At 62.7% G+C, this 19865-nt stretch overlaps 1 protein-coding gene across 6 annotated transcripts; it reads right to left on the bottom strand.

Moving 5' to 3' along the window:
• Positions 1-717: 717 nt before the first annotated feature.
• On the bottom strand, positions 718-19441 carry BCL9L (BCL9 like). 6 transcript variants are annotated; one of them, XM_032228704.1, is made up of 9 exons: positions 19228-19311; positions 8303-8435; positions 8030-8117; positions 7764-7886; positions 7267-7456; positions 7019-7103; positions 4674-6870; positions 3434-3694; positions 718-3301 (listed from the first exon to the last, which is right to left on the bottom strand). In XM_032228704.1, the coding sequence occupies exons 2-9, from the start codon at positions 8312-8314 to the stop codon at positions 2244-2246; spliced, it is 4014 nt and encodes a 1337-aa protein (XP_032084595.1). In that variant the 5' UTR covers positions 8315-8435; positions 19228-19311; the 3' UTR covers positions 718-2243. The 6 variants fall into 6 exon arrangements, with proteins under 6 accessions (XP_032084595.1, XP_032084594.1, XP_032084592.1 ...); XM_032228703.1 differs by lacking the exon at positions 19228-19311 and adding an exon at positions 18081-19070; XM_032228701.1 differs by having other exon boundaries at positions 8030-8435; positions 19228-19441.
• Positions 19442-19865: the final 424 nt, after the last annotated feature.

Genomic DNA, 19865 nt, shown 5'->3' with positions numbered 1-19865 from the left:
CCACGTGGGACTCGCTCTGTGGCTGCTCTGGGACTGGCATTGTGTATGCTCTGCAATTCTGCCTTGTGTCATGGGGCAGGAGGGGAACGTCTTCCCACCAAGTAACCCCCAGCAAGAAGGCAGCGGAGGGGATCCCCGCACAGGTGCCGCACGGCCTCCCCATCCCTGAGGGCAGAGTAGAAGCCCCAGCAGAGAAAGCAGCTGCCGCTAGCACTGCCCTTTCCCCAGCCCCCAGCCGAGGGCTCTGAGGGCCTGGGGGCATCAGGTGTGCCTGCTGGCTTCTCAAGGCCAGAGCCCCTCATTTCAACCCGGAGCTACAAATATTCTCTCCCTTTTTAAAACCAAAAACATTTAACCCTCCGACACAGCCCCCAAGGAAACACTTCCACGCACAGAAGTACTTAAGAGAGCGGGAAAGAGGAGGGGGTGCCTCAGGCAACCTGGGGGAAGACCCCTCCCTCCCCAACAGCCATGAAGGGTTGGGGTGCCTGTCTCCAATCTCGGGGGTGGTGAAGCTTCCGCCCAGTTGGCCAGTGCCAATCCCTGCGCCGGGAGAGAGAAAGACATCACAGGAACCGCCTGGCAGAAGTTTTGATTTTTTTTTAATAAAAAGGCACCTATAAAACAGGTCAATCAATACGTTACAGGCAGCACAGATACCCCAAAACAAGCCTAGAAATCATTTCAAAATAAAAACCGGTAAGATGTCTTCACATATTGTATTTATATATTTATATTTATATTTATTTATATATATTTATTTATAGACTGGTACAAAATGCATGGCTGACAGGAAATGGCATGGAGCACCCAGTGTCCCCCCCCCCCTGTGAGCCGCAGGGGTCACCCTGATAGCACCTCCTCCTGACTGACCGCAAAGGAAGCGGGGGCGGGGGGGGCGCTCAGCAGAGGAGATTCAAGCTGGGGAGGGAAACAGGAAGGGAGGCAGGAGACACGAGACTGGACCACATTCACAGCACAAGGCAGAGCTGGAGGGGCGGGGGGTGGGAGGGGGAGAGCCCATGAATGCTCCAAGCAAGGATGAACATGACGGTGGTCACTGGAAGCCCCTTCTGCGGCGTTGGGGGGCGGCTGTTGTGGTGAAACTCCTGGCCAGACCCTGGGAAACCAGCCTCCCCCTTGCTCCTCCTGGGGGCTTCTAATCCTGGTGTCCCCAGCAGGCCCCCTGCAGCCCCCCCCTCTTCTGATCTTCACTGCCAAAGCTGGGGGCGGGAGGGGGGGTCTCAGCAGAAGCTGAGTTTAAAAGTGCAGAGGCGCCCCAGCTTGGCAGTGCCAGGTGCACCTGCCAGGAGGGGCCTGCAAGACCCAGCCCCCACCCTGAGCCCCAGCCTCGGGTGCTCCTCAACCCCTGGGCAGGCCCAGAGAAAGGGCCTCCCTGACCTGCTCCGTCCACTGCCTCGTTCTAGACAGAGGCAGGGGATGAACCCCCTCCCCTCCACAGAGACACGAGGGGCAGGCGAGCCTTTCCCAAGGGGGGCTACGGGGCCTGCCCTCTCGCGCCCGTCTCCCTACAAGCCCCCCTCAGCCCCTGCCCATGCCAGAGGGCAGCTGCTTGGCTTCTCTTCGTTCCTTGTGGGGAACTGCGGCCAAATGGAAGCCATCTTTTTTCAACAGGAGACTATTTCGACCTTCGATCCCCAAACCTCCTCTCCTCCTCAGGGTATCCCACTACAAGCCCAGGAGGTGGAATTGGGCCGTGGAGCCGTCCCGTGGCCATTCTGCAGCAAGGGACCCGGCAGAGCGCGCCAGGAGGCATGGAAGCAAAGGGAAGAGCTCACCCCGTCTGCCCCCCTCCCCCGTGGGAAAACAAGCAGAAGGCCACTGGAGGGGCAATGCCCGACAGTCTGGGAAGCCCCCCCACCCTTTTCCTGCCCCGGCCACGATCCCTTCACGGCCCGGGGGAAAGGGCCCATCCACTCTCGTGGCGTCCTGTGAGGAGAGCTAAGGGGGCGGGGTGCAAACGTCACCTCAGGCCCTGTCCCAGCATTAGCCTGGAGTGTCCAGCCCTGTGGGCAGCTGGCCCACGGACTCCACCCGGTTGCAGGCAGCTGCTGGGTGGGTCTTCCATCTGGCGCCAGGGTAGCTGGTGGAGGAGGGCTTCCACCTTTTCCTCGGTCTCCTCCGGCCCAGAGAAGGCTGGGCGGCCGTTGCTCCCCCAGACCTACCGACACCAATTCCCAATTCCTCCTTCCAGAAGTCAAGCAGAGAAGGCGGGACGGGCCTTAGAAGGGCAGGTTGGCCATGCTGCCGGCTCCGGGGCCGTAGCTCATCTGGCCGTCCAAGGAGACGCTGCGCTGGCGCATGGAGACCATGAGGTTCTGCTGGGACGGGGGGCCCATAAGGGGGCCCTGGGGGGAGATCAGGTGCCCCGCTGGCTGCCCGTACATCTCTCCGGAGACGGAAATGCTGCGTTGCTTGGCCTGCATGAGCAGGAAGTTCTGCTGGGCTAGGAGGCTCTGCTGGGGCAGCATCAGCCCTTGGGGCAGGCTGTTGCCCACCAGGCTCTGCTGGGGGGGCAGGCCTGTCCTGCCCAGCACGGGCATCTGTCCAGGGTGGCACAGGGTCATTCCTCGCGGCATCGTTTGTGGGCCGGGCCGGGCCTGGCCCTGTTCCACCATCATGTTCTGCAGGCTCGCCAGGTGCAGGTTGGAGGGGGGCAGGCCCTTGACCCCCTGGCCCTCCCCCCCCTTGGGGAAGTACTGCAGCGTGCTGCTGGGCTTCTCGGAAGGGATGATGCGGGAGAGGTCGAACTCGGGAATGCCCGTTGGTGTGGGGCGGATCACGTCGCTCAGCTCTGGGTCGCTCAGCACGGAGGCCACAGAGGGGTAGGGCTCCGGCAGCCGCCCGGCCAGGCGCTGCTGCGGGGGCACCTGCTGGGGGGGCAGCTCCTCTGGAGGGACTCCCAAGCCAGGCGGGTAGTGGTGTTGCTGTGGGGGAGGCGGCTGCTGCAGCCCGGGTCCGGCCGCCCCTCCTGGGGCCATTGGAATGCCGCCATTGGCGGGGGGCTGCTGCAGACGTGGTGCGAATACCAGCTGGCCAGAAGGGCCGCAGGGCTGGCCCAGGGCATCGGGGGGCCCGGGGGGCATCATTGGGTTCTGCACAGGAGCGCCGCTGTGCATGGGGAGGCCGGTCCCCAGGGGGCTGGGCGAAGACATCGGGGGGGCTGCCACTTCCTGGGAGAGCAGCTGCTGTCCAGCGAGGTTCAGGCCCAGAGGGCTCGGCACAGGGGCTGGCCCCACAGAGTTCACGTGCATTGGATTGGGCTGGTTTCCACCCATGCCTGCAAGGGAAAACGGAAAGGGCTGAGCCCTAGGGCATGACACATTGCAAGCATGCCCCAACTCGACGGCACTGTCACGGGGCCCAGAAGAGGCCCCTGGAAGCCTGCCCGAACCCCCCCCCAAACTCTTACCAGACATAGCCCCAGACGGCAGCAGGGGCCGGTCCGGGAGCAGTTCGTCATCCGAGGTGGCAATGGTCTTGATGGCATTGTGGTAGAGTGGCGTGGAGCTGGGCATGGCGTATTTGGACATCTGGGACATCATGAGGGACAAAGGGTTCTGGGATGGGGGTGGATCTGGAGAGGAAGGAAAAGGCAGGCTGGGGTTCAGGGGGCCAGAGACGCTGCCAGGCGGGGCAGAGGAGCTGCTCCGAGACCCAGAGGGCACAGCGCCTGCAAGAGAGAGACAGAAGCGTCTTCAGGCCAAGTCAAAGCAGCATCAGGCAACCCTCGGAGCTGAGCCGGGGGAAGAGCTGACACAGCCGAAACCATGCCGGCCAAAGGCATCTGGGAAGGCCGCCGGCCGGGCCAGGAGGGCAGCTGCTCTCTTTCCCTCCAGCTCCCCAAACTGATGCTAGGAGATGCCCTATGTCTGTGTGGTGGAGGGGGGGGGGAACTAAATAGCCATCCTATTGGGGGACGGGGTGTCCCTGGGAGCCTTTGGGGTGCTCACAGGCTCTCTCCCATCTAACCCCACCCCACCCCAAGGCAGGCAATGATTCCCACAGATATCCCAGTGGAGGCCAAGGCTGAGCGGGACCCCCAGGATACCTCGCACTTTCCTACAGGAGGACCTGCAAACAGGGGCCTTTCTCAGTAAAGCGTCTTCACCTCACAGTTGGATCTTCTGGGGGAGTTGAGGGGGGGAGGGGAGGGTTGCTTTTGGCATTTCAGAGCTAAAAGGAAAATAGGGTTACCTCCCCCCCCCCCCCCCGGCCGAGCAGAGAAATGCTTGTGCCCTTCAATCGAAACTAGGAGGCAGCCTGGTTGCAAACAACAGGAAGAAGCAGCCTTAGGCCAGCGGGGGACCCTGGGCACCCTGAAGTCTCAGGCCCTGTTTGGGGGACTGTTGGGTGCCTTTCATCCACTGGGACTTTGGCCCCTGCCCACATTTGGCTCCGGGACCCCAGGGAGCCCCTTGCAGTGAAGTGGGAGAGAGGCGGCTCAGAGGCCCATTTGCCCCCCGGGGGGCCTGGCCGCCCCTCCTGCAAGGTAGCTTGAGGCGAGGAAAGGAACGGGGGCGGGGAGGCGGGGGACGGCTTGTTTACGACTCTGCCCTCCTCTCCCTTCCCAGGGGAAGCCAACGGAAGGGACTCCCTGAACACCGGAAGGGCTCCAGAACGGCTCAGCCCCGGCAGAACTCTGCCCTTACCTTGCTCCAGGTGGCCCAAGGGGGCGGAGTTGCTCATTCCCAGGGCTGGCTTTCCTGGGCTGGCGAGGCTGGCCTTGGGGGAGGGCGCCCATCCTGGGGAAGAAACGGCCATGGAGGGCGATTTGAGGTGGCCGGGCGAACTAGTTGGGGAGCGGACATTGAGCACGGAGCCCAGCACCTGCGGGGACTTGAGGGGGGCACTGCTGGCGGCTGGCAGGCTGGCCAGGGCAGAAGGGGTCTGAGGCGACTTGAGGTTGGCCGAAGGGGACGTGCCCAGGGGGGAATGTGCTTGGCTGAGGGTGGGAGACTTCAGGCGGCCCACGTTGGGAGAGTTCATCGGCCCCATGTTGAGGGCCAGGTCCGAGGGGCGGCGGCCCAGGCCCCGGATGGGAGCTGCGTGCATGTTGGTGGCCGAGGCACTGGTGCTGGGTGGCAGGGGAACGTGGCTGAGCCGTGGGGTGCCGGCCATGCCGCCCTGCTCCGGGCCAAACATATCAGGCGTGCCGCCCATCTCTTGCAGCACAGGGGGGTAGGGACCCTGCCCGGAGAAGCCCTGCTGCTGCCCCTGGCCTGGGAAGGGCGACCCCATCAGCATCTTCGGGGGGCCCCCCATCAGGGCCCCGGTGCCATTTGGGGCACGTCCCCTGGCCATTTCCTCGTGGGACATCAGTTCTGCCCCCCGGGCCTTCTGGGCCAGCAGCATCTGTTGCTGCTGCTGCTGCTGCTGCTGGGGCGTCATCTGCACGCTCAGGTTCATGTTCATGTTGACGTTCATGTTCAGGTTGGTGGGTGTGGCCAAGGGGCTCGTCTCCACCTCCTGCAGCGGGGGTGGGGGGCTCATCAGGGCCCGGCCCCCCCCGAACTCCAAGCCCAGGCCTTCCCCGGCAAACAGGCCAGGCTCCACCTGCCGGTGGGTCGGCAATACACGCTCCATCTCCAGCCCCAGAGACCCCGGGCGCTTCTCCAGTAGGGGGTGACGCAGCAGGTCCTCACGGGCGCGGGATGGCAGGAAGCGCTCCGCCTCGCCCTGCACTGGGGGGTACGAGAGGCCCCCAGGCGCAAAGTGTCCTGGACCCCTGAGAGGCAGGTCTTCACCCCACGGTAGGCCGGGCTGTATGGGGCGGGGCCCACCGCCACCCGGGCCAAGGGACTCCAGGGGCATCGTGGCAAAGCCCCTCTGGACATGGCCGCCCGGGAAGCCGCGGGGGCCAGAGAAGGTGGGCCGCAGCTGCTCCTGAATGTCCAGGGATGCCCCCCGCAGCAACCACTGCTCCCCGGGCCGGCTGTGGTAGGGTGGCGGGGGCCCCCGAAGCATCACGCCTCCCAGGGGCTGGGCCAGCATCACTTCCTGGAGTGGCCGCCCGCCATGCAGTCCGGCTTGCTCCTCCTTACGACGCTTCTCCTCGTAGTACTCCTCCTGCAGCTTGCGCCAGGCCACCTGCTCGGGGGTCAGGCTGTCCTGGCCGAGGCGCTGCAGCACCATGTTCATTGGCTGGCTCAGGTCCACCCCCGGGGGCAATGGCCCCTCCTGCTCCAGGCCTGGGCCCCCCAGGCTCTGCGTCTGCGAAATCATGGACTGCAGCGGCTCTTCATACTTCTTCACCCCCGCCCCGGAGAGAGCAGCCTGGGGAGGCTGAGGGGCTGCAGCCTGGGTGGGCAGGATGGTGCCTTCACCGGGGCCTGGCCCGCCCTTGAGGAAGGGCTCAGCCTCGCTGCCACGCAGGAGCAGGCGCTCGATGTCCCGCAGAGTCTGTAGTGAGCGTTCCCGGTGCTCTAGCTGCTCCTTGGAGAGGCCTTCGGTGTTGAGGGGGTTGCGAGGGCCATTTCCTGCCGCAGGGGGTCCCGTGCTGGCCCCCTCCCCCAACAGGCCCTCTGCAGTGCTGGCCTGCAGGGAGCCGAGCGTGGTGGGGGTGCTGGGGTGGGTGCTGCTGGGGGCCGCGGAGCTGCTGCTGTTGCTGCCGTTTCCCATCGAGTTGGGCGTCAGGTCTTGGCAAGACTCCTCGGGGGCACCCTCTGGCGGGAGGGCGTTGCTGGAAGAGAGAGGCCCTTGGCCGAGCCCCAGGGGGGGCCCTCCTGCCTGCTGTCCCGGGGGCTGGCTGCTTGGGGGCAGGGCCGGCGGTCCCTGAGGCGTATTGGCAGGAGACAAGTGGAGCGGCAGGGGCTCAACGGCGCCCGGCATCTTCGGGAGAGGGGCCGGCTGCAGAAGGAGAAAGAAGGTCATTGCGGGGAGTGGGATCCTGTGGCCGGCCACCACCCCTGCTCCGGCCACAGGTCTCCCGCTCAGGGCAGCTGGTCTGGCCTCCCCAGGAACACGACCGGCTGCCTTTCCCCAGCTCCACGCTTACCTGGTCCAACTTTGCCCGGGGCACATGCTGCTGATGGTAGCCAAGAATGGAGTCCGCCTGGCCCTGAAGGACAGCCTCCGCAGCCCTGCAGACACGCAAAGAACCATCAGGGACGCCCCCCCCTTTGCCTGAGACCCAGCTGTGGGCCAGGCCGGCCTCCCTGCGGGGAAACCTCCCCCTGGCTTGGGGCTGGCAGAGGGGAAGGCGAAAGAGATGCTCCCCACACCCACGGAGGGGCCACGACTTACGTGTTGGCCAGGTGCGTGGTGAAGACGTAGACCAGCTGCAGGCCCTGCTTTCCTCCAGCGTCTGAGCGCAGGCTGGGGGCCGTGCTGTGAGGGACGCCAGGCGTATTGCTCTCGCTCAGGGCCGGCAAAGGGTTGGATCCTGGGCCCAGCTGCGCACTTCCGCTCATGGCCGACTCGGCTACGTGGCAATCTGCGAGGGACAACCGCTGCAGTTCAGCGCCTTCCCAAGTCACGGCCCCCTCCCTGGAAAGGCCCGCTAGCTTCTGGCCCCGGTGGCCACGTGCTCCCCCCAGCCACGATGGCTGTTTCCTCCTCCTGCGGATTTCCTGGGAAAGCACCGAGGAGGGGAGAGAGAAGCAGGAGGCGGTGCTTGCAGGGGCCCCCCTTCTCCAAGGCCCGGCTGTGTCTCCCGGAGGGGCCCTGGGAGACTGGGCCACTGCCTCCTTGGGGAGCAGAGAGATGGCTGCGGGGTCGTGCCTGAGCCCGTGGGCACTCACTGTGGCTGCTGCCCAGGGACTTGTCGTCATCCTCGCTCTCCGGCCCAGAGCACCACTCGTCCCCGCTGTAGGGCTGCTTCCTCTCCAGCACGCAGCGCCTCTTGCTCCGAGGGACCGTCTCGCCTATCACGCAAAAGGCTGCGCTAAGCCCTCCTCCATCCAAAGGCTGGCGCAGCTGGGGGGGGGGAAGATGAGATGGCAGCCCACCCCGCCCCACCCATGGAGCAGGCGGGTTTGCCATTGCTGCGCCCCCCCTGCAGCCTCACCTTTCAGCTCCTTGTCCAGTGGGGTGGCACTCGCTTCCCGCCGCTCTCCCGAATCCATGGAGACGCTGCGTTCCCGCCTGACTTTGCCCTTCAAGGCCCCAAAGACAGAAACAGGAGCCTGGCTGGCTTTCAGTGCCAGAGGGCCTGCGGCGGGCTGGCCAACTCTGCTGCCCTGGCTCCCTGCCCCGCCCACATCCTTAGCGCCCAGGTGGCCGATGGGAGGGGGGCTGACAGGGTGGGGCCGGGGCTGGGAGTGGGCACTGTAGCTGTTACCTGTCTTTCCATGGCTGGCCAATTTACTGTCAGGGTGCATTTGACTGGCTGAGGTTTCTGGCAGCGACACTGGAGGAAGCCCCTCGTCTCTGGGTCCACCACCACTGGCACTTCCAGTCGGGCCAAACGCCTCCTGGGTGGGCAGGGGGAGAGAGAGAGGGGCACAAAAACAATCATGAGGGGGGCTAAGAAGCAGCCAGGGCAGATGCTACGGCTCCTACGGCTCAGGACACCCACTTTGTGCCGAGGTGTCCCCGAGACCTCCGGCAAACCTCGCAATCCTCACTCCCCACAAGCCCTCAACCTCCCGGCCCAAGACTTCCCCCCGCTGCCTCTGGGAGTCTGCAATTTGGCACCGGTGGTGGGTTTCCATTTTTTCCCCTACCAGTTTGCTCCTGCGCGACGCCTCTGCGCATGTGCAGAAGCTTCCGGGTGAGTGGGCGGAGTCTCCCGCCGTTGCCACTACTGATTCGCCCGATTTGGGCCGAACCGAGAGGAGCAACCCACCCCTGTTTGGCACCCCTTCCTGGCCCAGCCCTGCATGAGAGGAGGAGATGTTTAGACCGGAAGGAGGCTCTGTTTGGCTGAACCTGGCAAGGGATCCGCTCCAAAAGTTGCCCTCTCCAGATGTTCCCCTCCAAAGATAACCGTGTTGTGGAACTGGCCAAGGCAGATTGCTCCAATTGGGGGGGGGGAGAAACTGTGTGTTTGTGGGGGGGGGGGAGGCAGGATTAAACATGTTCAGACGTATTGGAGAATCAGTATGGCTTTTGCCGAAGTAAGTCTGATTAATTTTTCAAAGTCCATCAGATTTTTGGACAGAGGCTGTTTCATCTGTCCCGGGATAAAGTTTCATCTGTCCCGGGATAAACAGTAACTTCATTATGAGTTAAGAGAAAACCAACAATTCTTCCAGCAGACAAAGATGAAAAGCCCTAAGGAGAAGAGCTGGGACCAACATCTTCCTAAGTGGAGTTTGGGCTCAGCACTAAGAAATCTGCTTACAATCCAAAATCATTTTGCATGCTTAAGGCAACAAAGAAGCCGCTCTCCAAACCGCTGGAGTCCACTACTAAAGAGCAAAAGAAAACATAACTAGGTATTCCTGGTTGGGACTGACGAGGAAAGGAACTTTCGGTATCAACTGAATGAAAACACACCCCTATTGTCCAGTTGCTAAAAAACATGCCAATTCCACCTTGGGAATCACTGGAAACGAACCGGAATTTGCAGGCCCTGCCGCCATCCTTCCATGCAAATATATGATGTGCCAGAGGAGCCTACCCAGTTCTGTGTGGAGTTCAGCCCCTCTAGTGCAACGTAACAATGGACACTGTGCCTCAGAGTGGCTGATGGGGCCGAGCGTCCCTGGTAGCATTTTGGGGAAATGGCCATTAACAGATGATTGGGAAGAGGCCGAGCAAATCCAAAGGCTGAATGGAGGAGTTTCAGGACAGGGGAGGGAGAAGCCCCCCCCCCCCCTCAAATGGGGTTGAGAAGAGGTCACTCTCAAGGCCTGTGGGGGGCTCTGGATCCTCTCCAGCCCTACCTAGGAGCACCACTTTCAGGGTCAAGGTGGGGAGGGGCCCTAGCCCGTCCCTTGACCTGCAGCTGTCTCTGGCCAGCAGGTGCTCCAGCCCTGAGGGGGGGGCTCCTTTCTGACACCGTCTCTTTAACTCTCCGTCGTCACGTGGGGCGGCTAAGCCTCTGGGGGCCTATTAATAGCAGCTGGAAAGATCACATCACTCCGGGATATTTATATTCCTCCTTCCACACCAGGAGAGATTTATTTCCAGGCTGCCCAGGGAGAGCCTGCTGGGGAGGGAGGGAGGGAGGGAGGGAGGGAGGGGGGAGCACAAGTCACCTGCAGGCGAGGCGAGGGTGGCAGGGCCAGATGCCTCTGGACCACAACTGGCACCCGGACAGCAGTCCCCGTCCCGGCCACTCCCAGCCCTGCTGGTGGGAAAGGCCTTGGGGCGGGAGGAGGGTTTGGGACCTACCTGCGGAGCATGGCACGACAAAACCGCGCTCGACTAAGCCGCGCCCGATTAAACCGCGTCGCTGACATCATCAACAGGGCGACAACAGTGAGCGCGGAGAAAGAAGGGCGCTTTAAATAGCGCTTTGAAAGCAAGCCAATTCAACTTAAGCTAAGGGTTAGGTTAAGGGTTAGGTTTAGGTTTAGGTTTAGGTTTAGGTTTAGGGGTTAATTGTAGGTTTAGCATTTACAGCGTGCTTCTGTCTCCGCGCTGTTGTCGCCCTGTTGATGACGTCAGCTACGCGGTTTTGTCGAGCGCGGTTTTGTGGTGGAACCCCTGCGGAGGGTCCCCTTGGCTTTGGCTGCAGAGGAAGGGCAGATCTCCTCTGCCTCAGCTCTCCAGGCCCCAAAGCCTTCCAAGGGAGCGTCCGCGTTGCTGGCCTCTGCCCTGGTGCGATCCGCCTGTGCCAACACAGATCGGATCCCTCCCTTCTGAAGCTCAAAGCTTCCTCACCCCCCGATAAGCCCCACGAGATCCGCACAACCGTTTCCATGAAACCTGGAAACTGGGAATGGCTACCAAGACAAGGGATGAGAAATAAGCATGCCAAAGGGCAGCCCAGGGAGAAGGGCACAATGCCCCTCAACCGGGCGCCCCTGGGCCCCAGGCTCCCCGGGAGAACCGACGCGGGATTGGAGCGGCCAATGAGATGGTCTACCCTTCAAGTGAGCAGGGGACCCTGGGGCCAGGTTGCTAATCGGAGGTCTCGGGCTCTCGTCAAGGAGACTATGGGGCAGAAGGGACCCCCAGCAGACGGAGAGGGGGGTGTCACTGACCCCGTAACACTTTCCTCCTCCTCTGCACTTCCCATGCAGGCTCCTTGCACGGCCTTGTGCCCAAAAGCTCAGGGAGAAATTGAATATATTTCCAGGGGATGATGAGGCCATTTCCCCAGTGAAATCCCAAACTGGAGAAAGCCTCCATCTTTATATAGGACGCCCCTCTCCCCCGATTAATGCCGGGGAAGCCTGAGCAGCAGGTATCAAAGGAGGCCCCTCAGGAGGGCTCTGGAGAAGAGCAAAGGCTCCCTGGGCAGAAGAGGGAGCTGGCCACAGCCCTCAGAGGTGGCCTGCAAGAGCCCCATGTGCCCAGAACCTTGGCGGCTACATGCCCAGCCACTCGGCCCAGGAGGGGAGGCTGGGAATGGCGTCCGGATTTCTGCTCAGGGCTTGGAACGACCCCTTGAGCCAAGCACAGGCCTCTCCCCTGCAAGACCAGCCACCACAGGCCCCCTTGGGCATCTATGCAGCCTGGAGCACGACAGGTGGCCTGTGCTGTGACTGCATACCCTCAAAGACACTCAGGGCCCCCTCCTGCTTCCCTTGAGAGGAGGGGAGGGGAAGCAACACCCCCCAGCCCCCAATGCTGGAGGGAATAGTAGCCTCTCCCTCCACTGGACAGCCCCAAGCCTCCCCCCCACAGGGCTGGTCAACCTGCAAGGCAGGGCCTGGGGGAGGCAGTGAGTCTCTCAGCAGCTAGGAAAGAGCTCTCTGCAGCCACAGGGACCCACCTGCCTTCCCCCAAATCCAGACTGAGTTCAGCGCAGTGTTTTGGGGTCTCTGGACATTCTCGTGGATGTCACCACCATCCCTCCTGCTGGGCTAAAGAGAAGCACCTCCAAAACCTGAAGCCAAGCCAGGAGTTGGGGATGTGGAGCCAAAAATGATCCCCGCACTAAGGCCGTGCCCTCCACCAGCAGCAAGATTCAGACCCCCAGCCCCCACTTCCAAGGGCACCAGCCTCTGTGTCCTGCCTCCGACTGCCTGGAGACCTCCACCCTCAAACCTGTCTCTACCTATTGCTTGACCACCTGAAGACCCCCAGGCCAGCAGCCACGCAGTGCCCCACGTTCTGTGCCGAGGGAATCCAAGTAACTCTCCAAGAAGCAGCCGGGAATGCTAACCTGCTCATTAGGGAAGGCCCTGCAGTAGCCTTCCTCAGGTGGGCTTCCACAAAGGAGGGAAGGGGGGGGAATCTACCCTGGGTCACGAGTTGAGAAAGACCCATTTTTATGCAAGGGTCCCTGAGACTGGGAGATTGTCTCAAGGGGGTGGAGGGTGCGGGGGAGAGGAGGTTTCTGCCTGGAGGGAACAGCCAGGGGCTTCGGAGAAGGGCGAGGGGGTGGGAAGCAGCAAGGAGAAGGGTGACTGCTTGCTTGCTGTGGCGTTTAAGGGAGAAAAATTAGAACAAAATACACAGGCCTTCCTATGCAGAGAGAGAGGTGCAGACATACAGTGAAAAGCCCTCAGGGGCTCCTGAGGGTCTCCAGTAAGACGTGGCCCAGAAACCAGCCCTCTGTAACCCAGCACTGATACGGAACACCAGGCCCATCCTCGGCTGGCCTCTCCACCCACCCGTGCCCCACCTTCACCGGGGGCCTCCTAGCCACAGCATCGCTCTGCACAGAGCTACCTGCCAGAAGGTCCCCGCCTGGCCAAGAGCAGCAAGCAGGATCCCAAGATGGGAGAAGGCGGCTTCTTCTGCGAAAGAGCAGCACGGGAGTCATTCCGAGGCCCTTGGGTCAAACTGAAGCCACCGACCAGTCAGAGGACATTCCCGCCTGCAGGCATTTCTCAGCGCCCGGCAGAGAATAATAGCAGTAGCAGTAGACTTATATACCGCTTCATAGGGCTTTCGGGGGAGGGCGCTTCTCCCCCGTCACTTTACCCAGAATTATTCCAGAACTTCTACAGCGCTTTCCTGCCCCTCCACGCACTTCCCCCGAGGGCACCGCCTGCAGAGCTATAAGACCACCAGCTTTCCTCTTCTGCCTCCCCACCCTCCCCATGACCTCCAGGCTAAGCCTTCTCCACAGCTGGAGGGAGAGGTGGGACGCCAGGGCAGAGAGTGGCCCAGCGCTCCCCGGGAAGGCGGCAGAAGCAAGAGAGGACACACGCTCAGGATCAGGGAATCTCTCTGAGGGCACCATCAGCTGCCACAGCCGGCAGGCAGCCCCCCTCGAATGCCTGGGCCATTCCACTGGGTTCCCCTCTTCCTAGCCTCCGGCCTAGTCCAGGGATCGTCTGTTGAGCTGACGCCTGGGGAACCGAGGCAGACCAGGCTGGCTCCCCCCGCCCCCCGTGTTTCCGAGGGGTGGGTAGTCCTAACAAGCGAGCCTTTAACTGGAGGGAGGCCGATTTGGAGCCACCCCCCTCCGCCTGCTCAGCCCAAGCGAGGCCTGTCTCGGAGTCAGCGTCACTCCAGGTCGCTGCAACCCACAGCAATGCCCTAAGTAGGCCGAAGCCTGAGGAGAGACCATCTTTAGAGACGTTCCCAAAGATCCTTTGGCTCCTACAAAGATCACATTCTCCGCTGCCTGAGGTGGGAAGAGGCCCAGAACGTTCTGCAAGTTTTGAGAGTGAAGCAAATCTTGTTGAGGAAGGATTCCCTCCGAGCGAGGCTGGAGAGGCGTCTGGAATTCCTTGGTGCCAGGATCCGACTCGCCCCAGCCAGATGCCAAGATTTGTTTTGTCTAGCGGCCTCTGCCAGCAACCCACCCCTCAGCTCAACCGGCGGTGGCGCAACAACCCCGTCCTTGCCCAAGCGGAGTTGCCATTTTCTGATCAGACGTTTTCCCGCAAGGGAGACTGGCGGAAGCTTCCCAGGGCCAAGTCCTGCTCTCAAGGCCCAGCACCCCCCACCCCCCAGCAGCAGTTGGGAAGGAGGGGGACGCCCCTCCCCACAACTTGCAAAGTCACAAAACTCTGATTCAGACCTCCAGGAAGGACCACCGGCAGCCGATTGTCTTCTGGGGGGGATACACGGAGTGGGGGGCTGAAACCGTGCTCCACTGGGAGGGCCCTGGGGGCCCCCACTGCACCAGATGAATGGGCTGAAAGACAGGCGCTGGGTTTTTGCTCCTGCCCCCTTGACCCAGGCGCCGAGAGGCCTCTCCCACTTCGAAAACCAGCTTCCCTCCCAGAGGTGCCAGCCTGGGGGGCTGGAAGCAGGAGGCGCTGGGGTCGCAGGCCCTGTGCCGTGAGGGTCCCATGCCAGCCTGCACTGATGAGAACAAGGTCCCCTGGCCCAGGGCTGCCCTGCGCACTCCTGCCCCACTGGGATCCAACTGACTCACGCCTGGTCCAGCCCCAGAGGAGCCGAGGAAAGGAGGCCTTTGTTGTGCGTACACAAAACTGTCGCTTAGCGAAGGTGGAAAAAAGCCCAGGCTGGAGGGAAAGGGAGAAACCACACTCGGATTTCTGGGAGCCGGCCAGCTCCCTGACTCAGCCGGCTGGGTCTGCTGCCATGCCCAGCTCACCCAGAACGATCCTGCACAGGATGGCACCCCCCACGCCCAGCCCTATTCCGATCTCCCCCCCCCCCCAGAGCCTCAGGACGTGGCATGGCCTCTCCTGCACAAGGCTGCCATTCCTGGCCCCGGAGAGCTCTCCGTCCTGGCCCCTCTGGCTCCTCAGAGCCCAGCCAGCAGACAGACCCACTTCTGACCCCCGAGGGAGGGAAGAGCAGCCTGGAAGCCGATCACACGGGCGTGTCCCCTCCTGAGTGGGAAATGCGTGCATCTGGGGCGTGCCACCCCACCTCGTGTGGCAGAGCCCACCCCCCCCCACTCCGGGTCGGCTCCTGCTCTGCCCCCATGTGCTGGCACCAGGGTCAAAGGTCACCACTTCTCCATAGCATTCTTGCAATAAGGCCAAGCACAGGAAAGGACCCATATCCCACCCACCCCCTTGCCTGGCCCAGGACAGGCCCAGCAATGGGAACATCCGGTTTGGGCAACAGGCATGAACACCTCGATGCCCCTCCTGACCAACTGGCCTTCTGCACATGCTCAGAGCCTGAATAATCCCTCCGCTCCTTCCACTCCCTGCCTGCAGGCGTCTATCCCAGCCAGGGCCCTGCCTCGAGTCACCTGGGAGTAACGCTTGGGCTGCCATCAGGTGACCAGCAGCCCCAAGCAAGACAGGCACAAGACCAAGGCCGGAAGCCTCCCAGGCGGCCTTTGGGCTAATACAGAAAGGGGGGAGGGGGAAATGACATCCACTCTAGGTGTACACTACAGGCCACTCAACCAAGGAGAAGAAATTCAGAATACGGTTCAATTATTTCAACATTTTTTTTAAAAAAGAAAGAAGTCCCCTAAGGAGAGAAGATGCCAAGGAAGTGACCAGCAGCAGGAAGAAAGCAGAGCTGCTTAAATCTTTCTTTGCATCTGTTTTCACAAAAAAAGAAAACAGCCCAACTTATCAAAACCATAAAAGAAAGGTTAGCAATTCAAACTGAAATGGGCAAAATGGTAAGAGAACAACACCCGTCTGCTTTAGAGTTCAGATCACTGGGACCGGATGGATTACATCCCAGAGTTATGAAGAAGCTGGCAGGCCTGATCTTGGAACCATTCAACTACATCTTTCAAAGATCCTGCAGCACCAGGGAACTACCAGAGGACTGGAAAAAAGTTGATGTGGTTCCCAACTTCAAAAAAAGGGAAAAAAGAGATCCAAGAAGCTACAGACCAATCAGACGTCAATACCTGGGAAGATCCTGGAAAAGATAATCAAGCAATAGATCTGGGAACAGCTAGAAGAAAGCAAACCTATAACCAGAAGTCAACATTCGTTTGTCAAAAACAGATCATGCCAAACAATGAAACCGTATTTCATTCTTTGACAAGGTGACTAAGTTAGTGGACCAGAAAAATGCTCTGGGTATACTTGGATTTAGGCATTTGATAAAAGTGGACCAACCTACTTCTTGGTAAGCTAGAAAAACGTGGGTTAAACAGCATCAACCACCAGATGGATTTGTAATGGCTCACAAACTGCACTCAGTGTAGATGCTTAGGCACTTTGGGGGGGAACCTTTCCAACAAGACTTCTGTAGTCAAGGGGAGAAGAGGCGGCTTCCAATTTTCAGGCTTCCATTTAGTCTAGGAAAAACGCGTTGGAAGCAGGGAATTCTGACAAAAGGCATCCGAAAGGGAGCTGCCCTTCTGGCACATCGAGACGTATCAGAAGGCAGGGGAAATGAAAGACCAGCGCACAGACAGCGAAGCCCACGGAGAGAGACTGGGTGCGGATCAGCCAGAGGGTGAGGGAGCAGAGCGCAAGATGCTCTTTCTCAGGGTCCTTCGAACAGGGTGAGGGGGGGGTGAAGTCAAGCAAGTAGAACAGCAGGCAGAGAAAAGGGCTTGTTTGCTGTGTCAAGCTCCACAAACCTTCCTCTCTGCTGCCCCAACCTTATCCCGACTCCGCCAACACTAGGCTTTCAGAGACTGCCCTTCCAGGGACCATGTTGCACAGCTGCTCTGCTGCCTATTCCAGCAGGAGCCGGGCTGCCTGGACCTCCTGCAGCCAAAGGAAGTTCAGCAAGCCCACCCGAGGAAGGGCACTGCATGGTGCGGCAAACCAGAGTCCTCGGCGTCCGTCACCAACACCAAGCCATGCAGAGGCCTTGGCAAGAGGATGCAGAAAGAGCCACAACATACATGCAGGTACATAGCAGGAAACGGACCCTATGAAACTGCCCGATGCCCTGAGCCGGCCTCCCTGCTCGCTCTTCTTCGCTCTCGGCACCTCCAACCCGGCATGAACTGTGCCTGGCCTGGGCCAAGCCTCTTGGGTAAAGCTACCACAGGACTCTCTTTGGTCACCCTCTGCCACCTGCCACAATGATTCCTTCGCCAGGCCCAAGCCTCCGTTGCCTCTGGCCTTTCCTGGGACCAGGCAGGGGGCCCGCTGCGGAGACTCTGGTCCCAGCCTCCAGTGGGACACACCCCGCCCTCAGAAAAGCAAGAGACAGCCCTCCCTGGCATTTCCTCCTGCGAGGAAAGGCTGTAAAATGTTCCAACACAGCCAAAAACTGTGAGGGGGGGGGGAGGGAGGCTCGGCTCATTAGCGGCTGCATGGGGAATCCTGGAGGGGGGCCCCCTAATGTAAAACAGCCCAGCCTGGATGAGAAAATATGAACCAGGCCTAAAGAGGGGGGGGGGCTCTTGGCTCCAGTCTCCACTCCCCCCACTCTTAGTCTGGCCCGTCCTCACAGACACACTGGCCTGCCTGAGATGAGCTGGCCGGAGGCAGAGGAAATTCCACCCTGTTGCTTCTGGCAGTCGAGCCAGCCTGGCTTTGGCCACAACCCTTGGAAAGCAGCTACTCAGCAGTTTCTTATAGGGGGAGGGGGCAGTTTCAAGTGACACATTCTCCCCCCCCCCCCCCGCTCTGTGGTTTCATCACCCAGGAGGGACTCCCTGAGGCAGGAGAGCCAGGCCACCTGGGCATTCTGCCCCCCCCTCCAACTGGGGGAGGTCACTCCAGGCAGGCGGGCAGAGGCCGCTCTCACGCTGCTGGCTGACCTATTCCTTCCAGGACCCATTCTTCCTTGGGGGGGGGAGGTTTCACACATGCTCAGGCAATGTGGCAGGTAAGGCTCCTCTGCTAAGGCCCCACCCCCAAGTTTAGGAGCTGGCCATCCAAATGGTCTCAGCTCTGCAGGTCTGATGAGGATGAGGAAGAGCAGCCCCCCACCCCCACCCCCACCCCCACCCCCACCCAAAAGCAGGGATGTGTCAGCTGACAGGATGGGACCCAGCTGGGGACAAGTGGGGTTGGGGGTTCCAAGAGCCTCCTGGGGCAGCAGCGAGGAAGGAGAGGGGCCTAGAAAGAAGCCCAGGTGAAGTAACCCAAAGGCAGCCTCAGGCCTTCTCCTCTGCCAGTGCAAAAATTAAGGGCGCCCACCAAACTCCCGTCCCCCAAAAAGGAGCAGGACAGCACCCTGCACACCTGAAGGGCTCCAGGCTGAGCCAGCAATCCCACCTGACCAACATGCAGACACGGCCCACAGCTCATTCCTTTGCATCTTCACCCCCACCACCGGCATTTACAAGAGGGCAGGGGTGGGTGGGTGGGTGGGCAGGCAAGCCACCCCACGCATGGAATGGGGAGCTGCAGCCCAAACTCCTTCCTCAAGGGGCAGGCCCGAAATCTGCACAAGGTCACCTGGGGTGGCAGCAGAGCAAGCAGGGCTGGCAGGCAGGCAGAGGGGCCGGCAGGGACGCCCAGGGGAGTCGCCAGGGGCCTTCCAACAATGCGGGGGGGGGGGGCAGCGCAGGGCATCAGAGCCCACCTGGCCCTGGAAGGAAGGCAGCGCGGGGAGGGGAAGGGGGCAGCCTCATGGCAGGTGCTCCCACAAAGGCAGCGCTCTCCGGGCAGAGGGGAGGCCGGCAGGGCGCCCCCCACTCAGCAGCCCGAGGCCAACAGGGACGGAGGCCTTCCGCTGCCCCAGACTATCCAGGGGGATCGGGGGGTGGTGGTGTCGGTCAGCCGAGGCTCCGACGGGGGGACCGATGCCTGGCGGCGCGGCTCTCGCAAGAGCAGCCCAAGAGGCCGCCAGCAGCCGAGCGGGGCGATGGGCCAGAAACCGCTGGAGAAACCTTCCCTGCTCCGCCGGAGGGACGCCACGCCGCGGCCCCCCGGCCTCCGCCACAGGCCCCGCGCTGGGCCCCGCAGCCGTCGCGCCGCCGGTTCCCAGGCCGGGGAAAGGGAGGCCCTCCGGCCACTCGGCCCGCCAAAGCCCCGTCCCGGGGGCCGAGGTGACAGCGGCGGCCGGAAGAGCAGCCGCGCAGGCGGCCACGGCCAAGAGAGCGGCGGCGGCGGCGGCGGCGGCGTAGGCCCGGCAGGGCTGGACTGGCGGCCCAGCATCCGCGGAGCCTCGGCGGAGCACGGCGGCGGCGGCCTCCGGGCCTCCCCCTCGCTCGCTCCCGCCGCGCTGGCGGTCTTCAGGCCGCGAGGGTCCGCGGAGGCCTCCCCCGGTCCCGCTCGGCGCGCCCCCCGCCCTCCCGCCCGCCCGCCCTCCGCCGCTGACAGCGCGGCCACGCGAGCGCCCTGGCGGACAATGACCCCCCCGGCCCGCCGCGCGGCGCTGCCTGACCTGCTCCGGGGAGGCCGTGGCGAGGCTCCCGGGGGGGCGCGCGGGGGTGGCGGGGCCGCCTCTTCCGCCTTCGCCTGCCGGGCCGCTCAGCGCCGGTCGGTCGGTCGGTCCTGGCGGGTCCTCGCGCCGCCCCTTCCCGTTGTGGCCGCCGCGGCGCCCGGCCCGGCCTCGCCCCGCACTGAAGCCGCCGGAGCCCCCGGGCAGCAGCGCCCGCCGCGTCCTCCTCCGCCCGCCGCCGCCCGCCGCCGCCGCCGCCTCCGCCGCCACCCGCTCATTTGGGGGCCGAGCGCGCTGGCTGCGCCCCGGGCGAGGAGCCACTCCGGGCAGGCGCCGCCGCCGCCGTGTCAAAATAAGAGTCGCGCCGCCCGGCAGCTCCGGCGCGGCCTCCCAGCGGCCTGTCGGGGAGCAGCACCTGCCGGGGCGGGCGAGGGGCGCAGCCGGGGCCCTCCGGGAGGCGCCCGCGGACGGCCACGCAGAGGTAGGGCGCCCGGGCCAGGGCCGCCGCCGGGGCTCCCGGGCGAGCGCAGAGGAAGCGCCGCGCAGCCGCCGCCGCCGCGCAGGGCAGTCCGGCCAGAGACCCCGCGCCGTCCCGGGGGGTGGGCGGCTGCGGGCGCCTCGCCCCGCCCGGGACCCTCCGC

This window comes from Thamnophis elegans, chromosome 13, assembly GCF_009769535.1.
Source record: "Thamnophis elegans isolate rThaEle1 chromosome 13, rThaEle1.pri, whole genome shotgun sequence".
In the NCBI taxonomy this organism is placed as follows: domain Eukaryota; kingdom Metazoa; phylum Chordata; class Lepidosauria; order Squamata; family Colubridae; genus Thamnophis; species Thamnophis elegans.
Note: the sequence above shows the minus strand (reverse complement) of the source record. Positions and strands in the feature narration are given on the sequence as shown.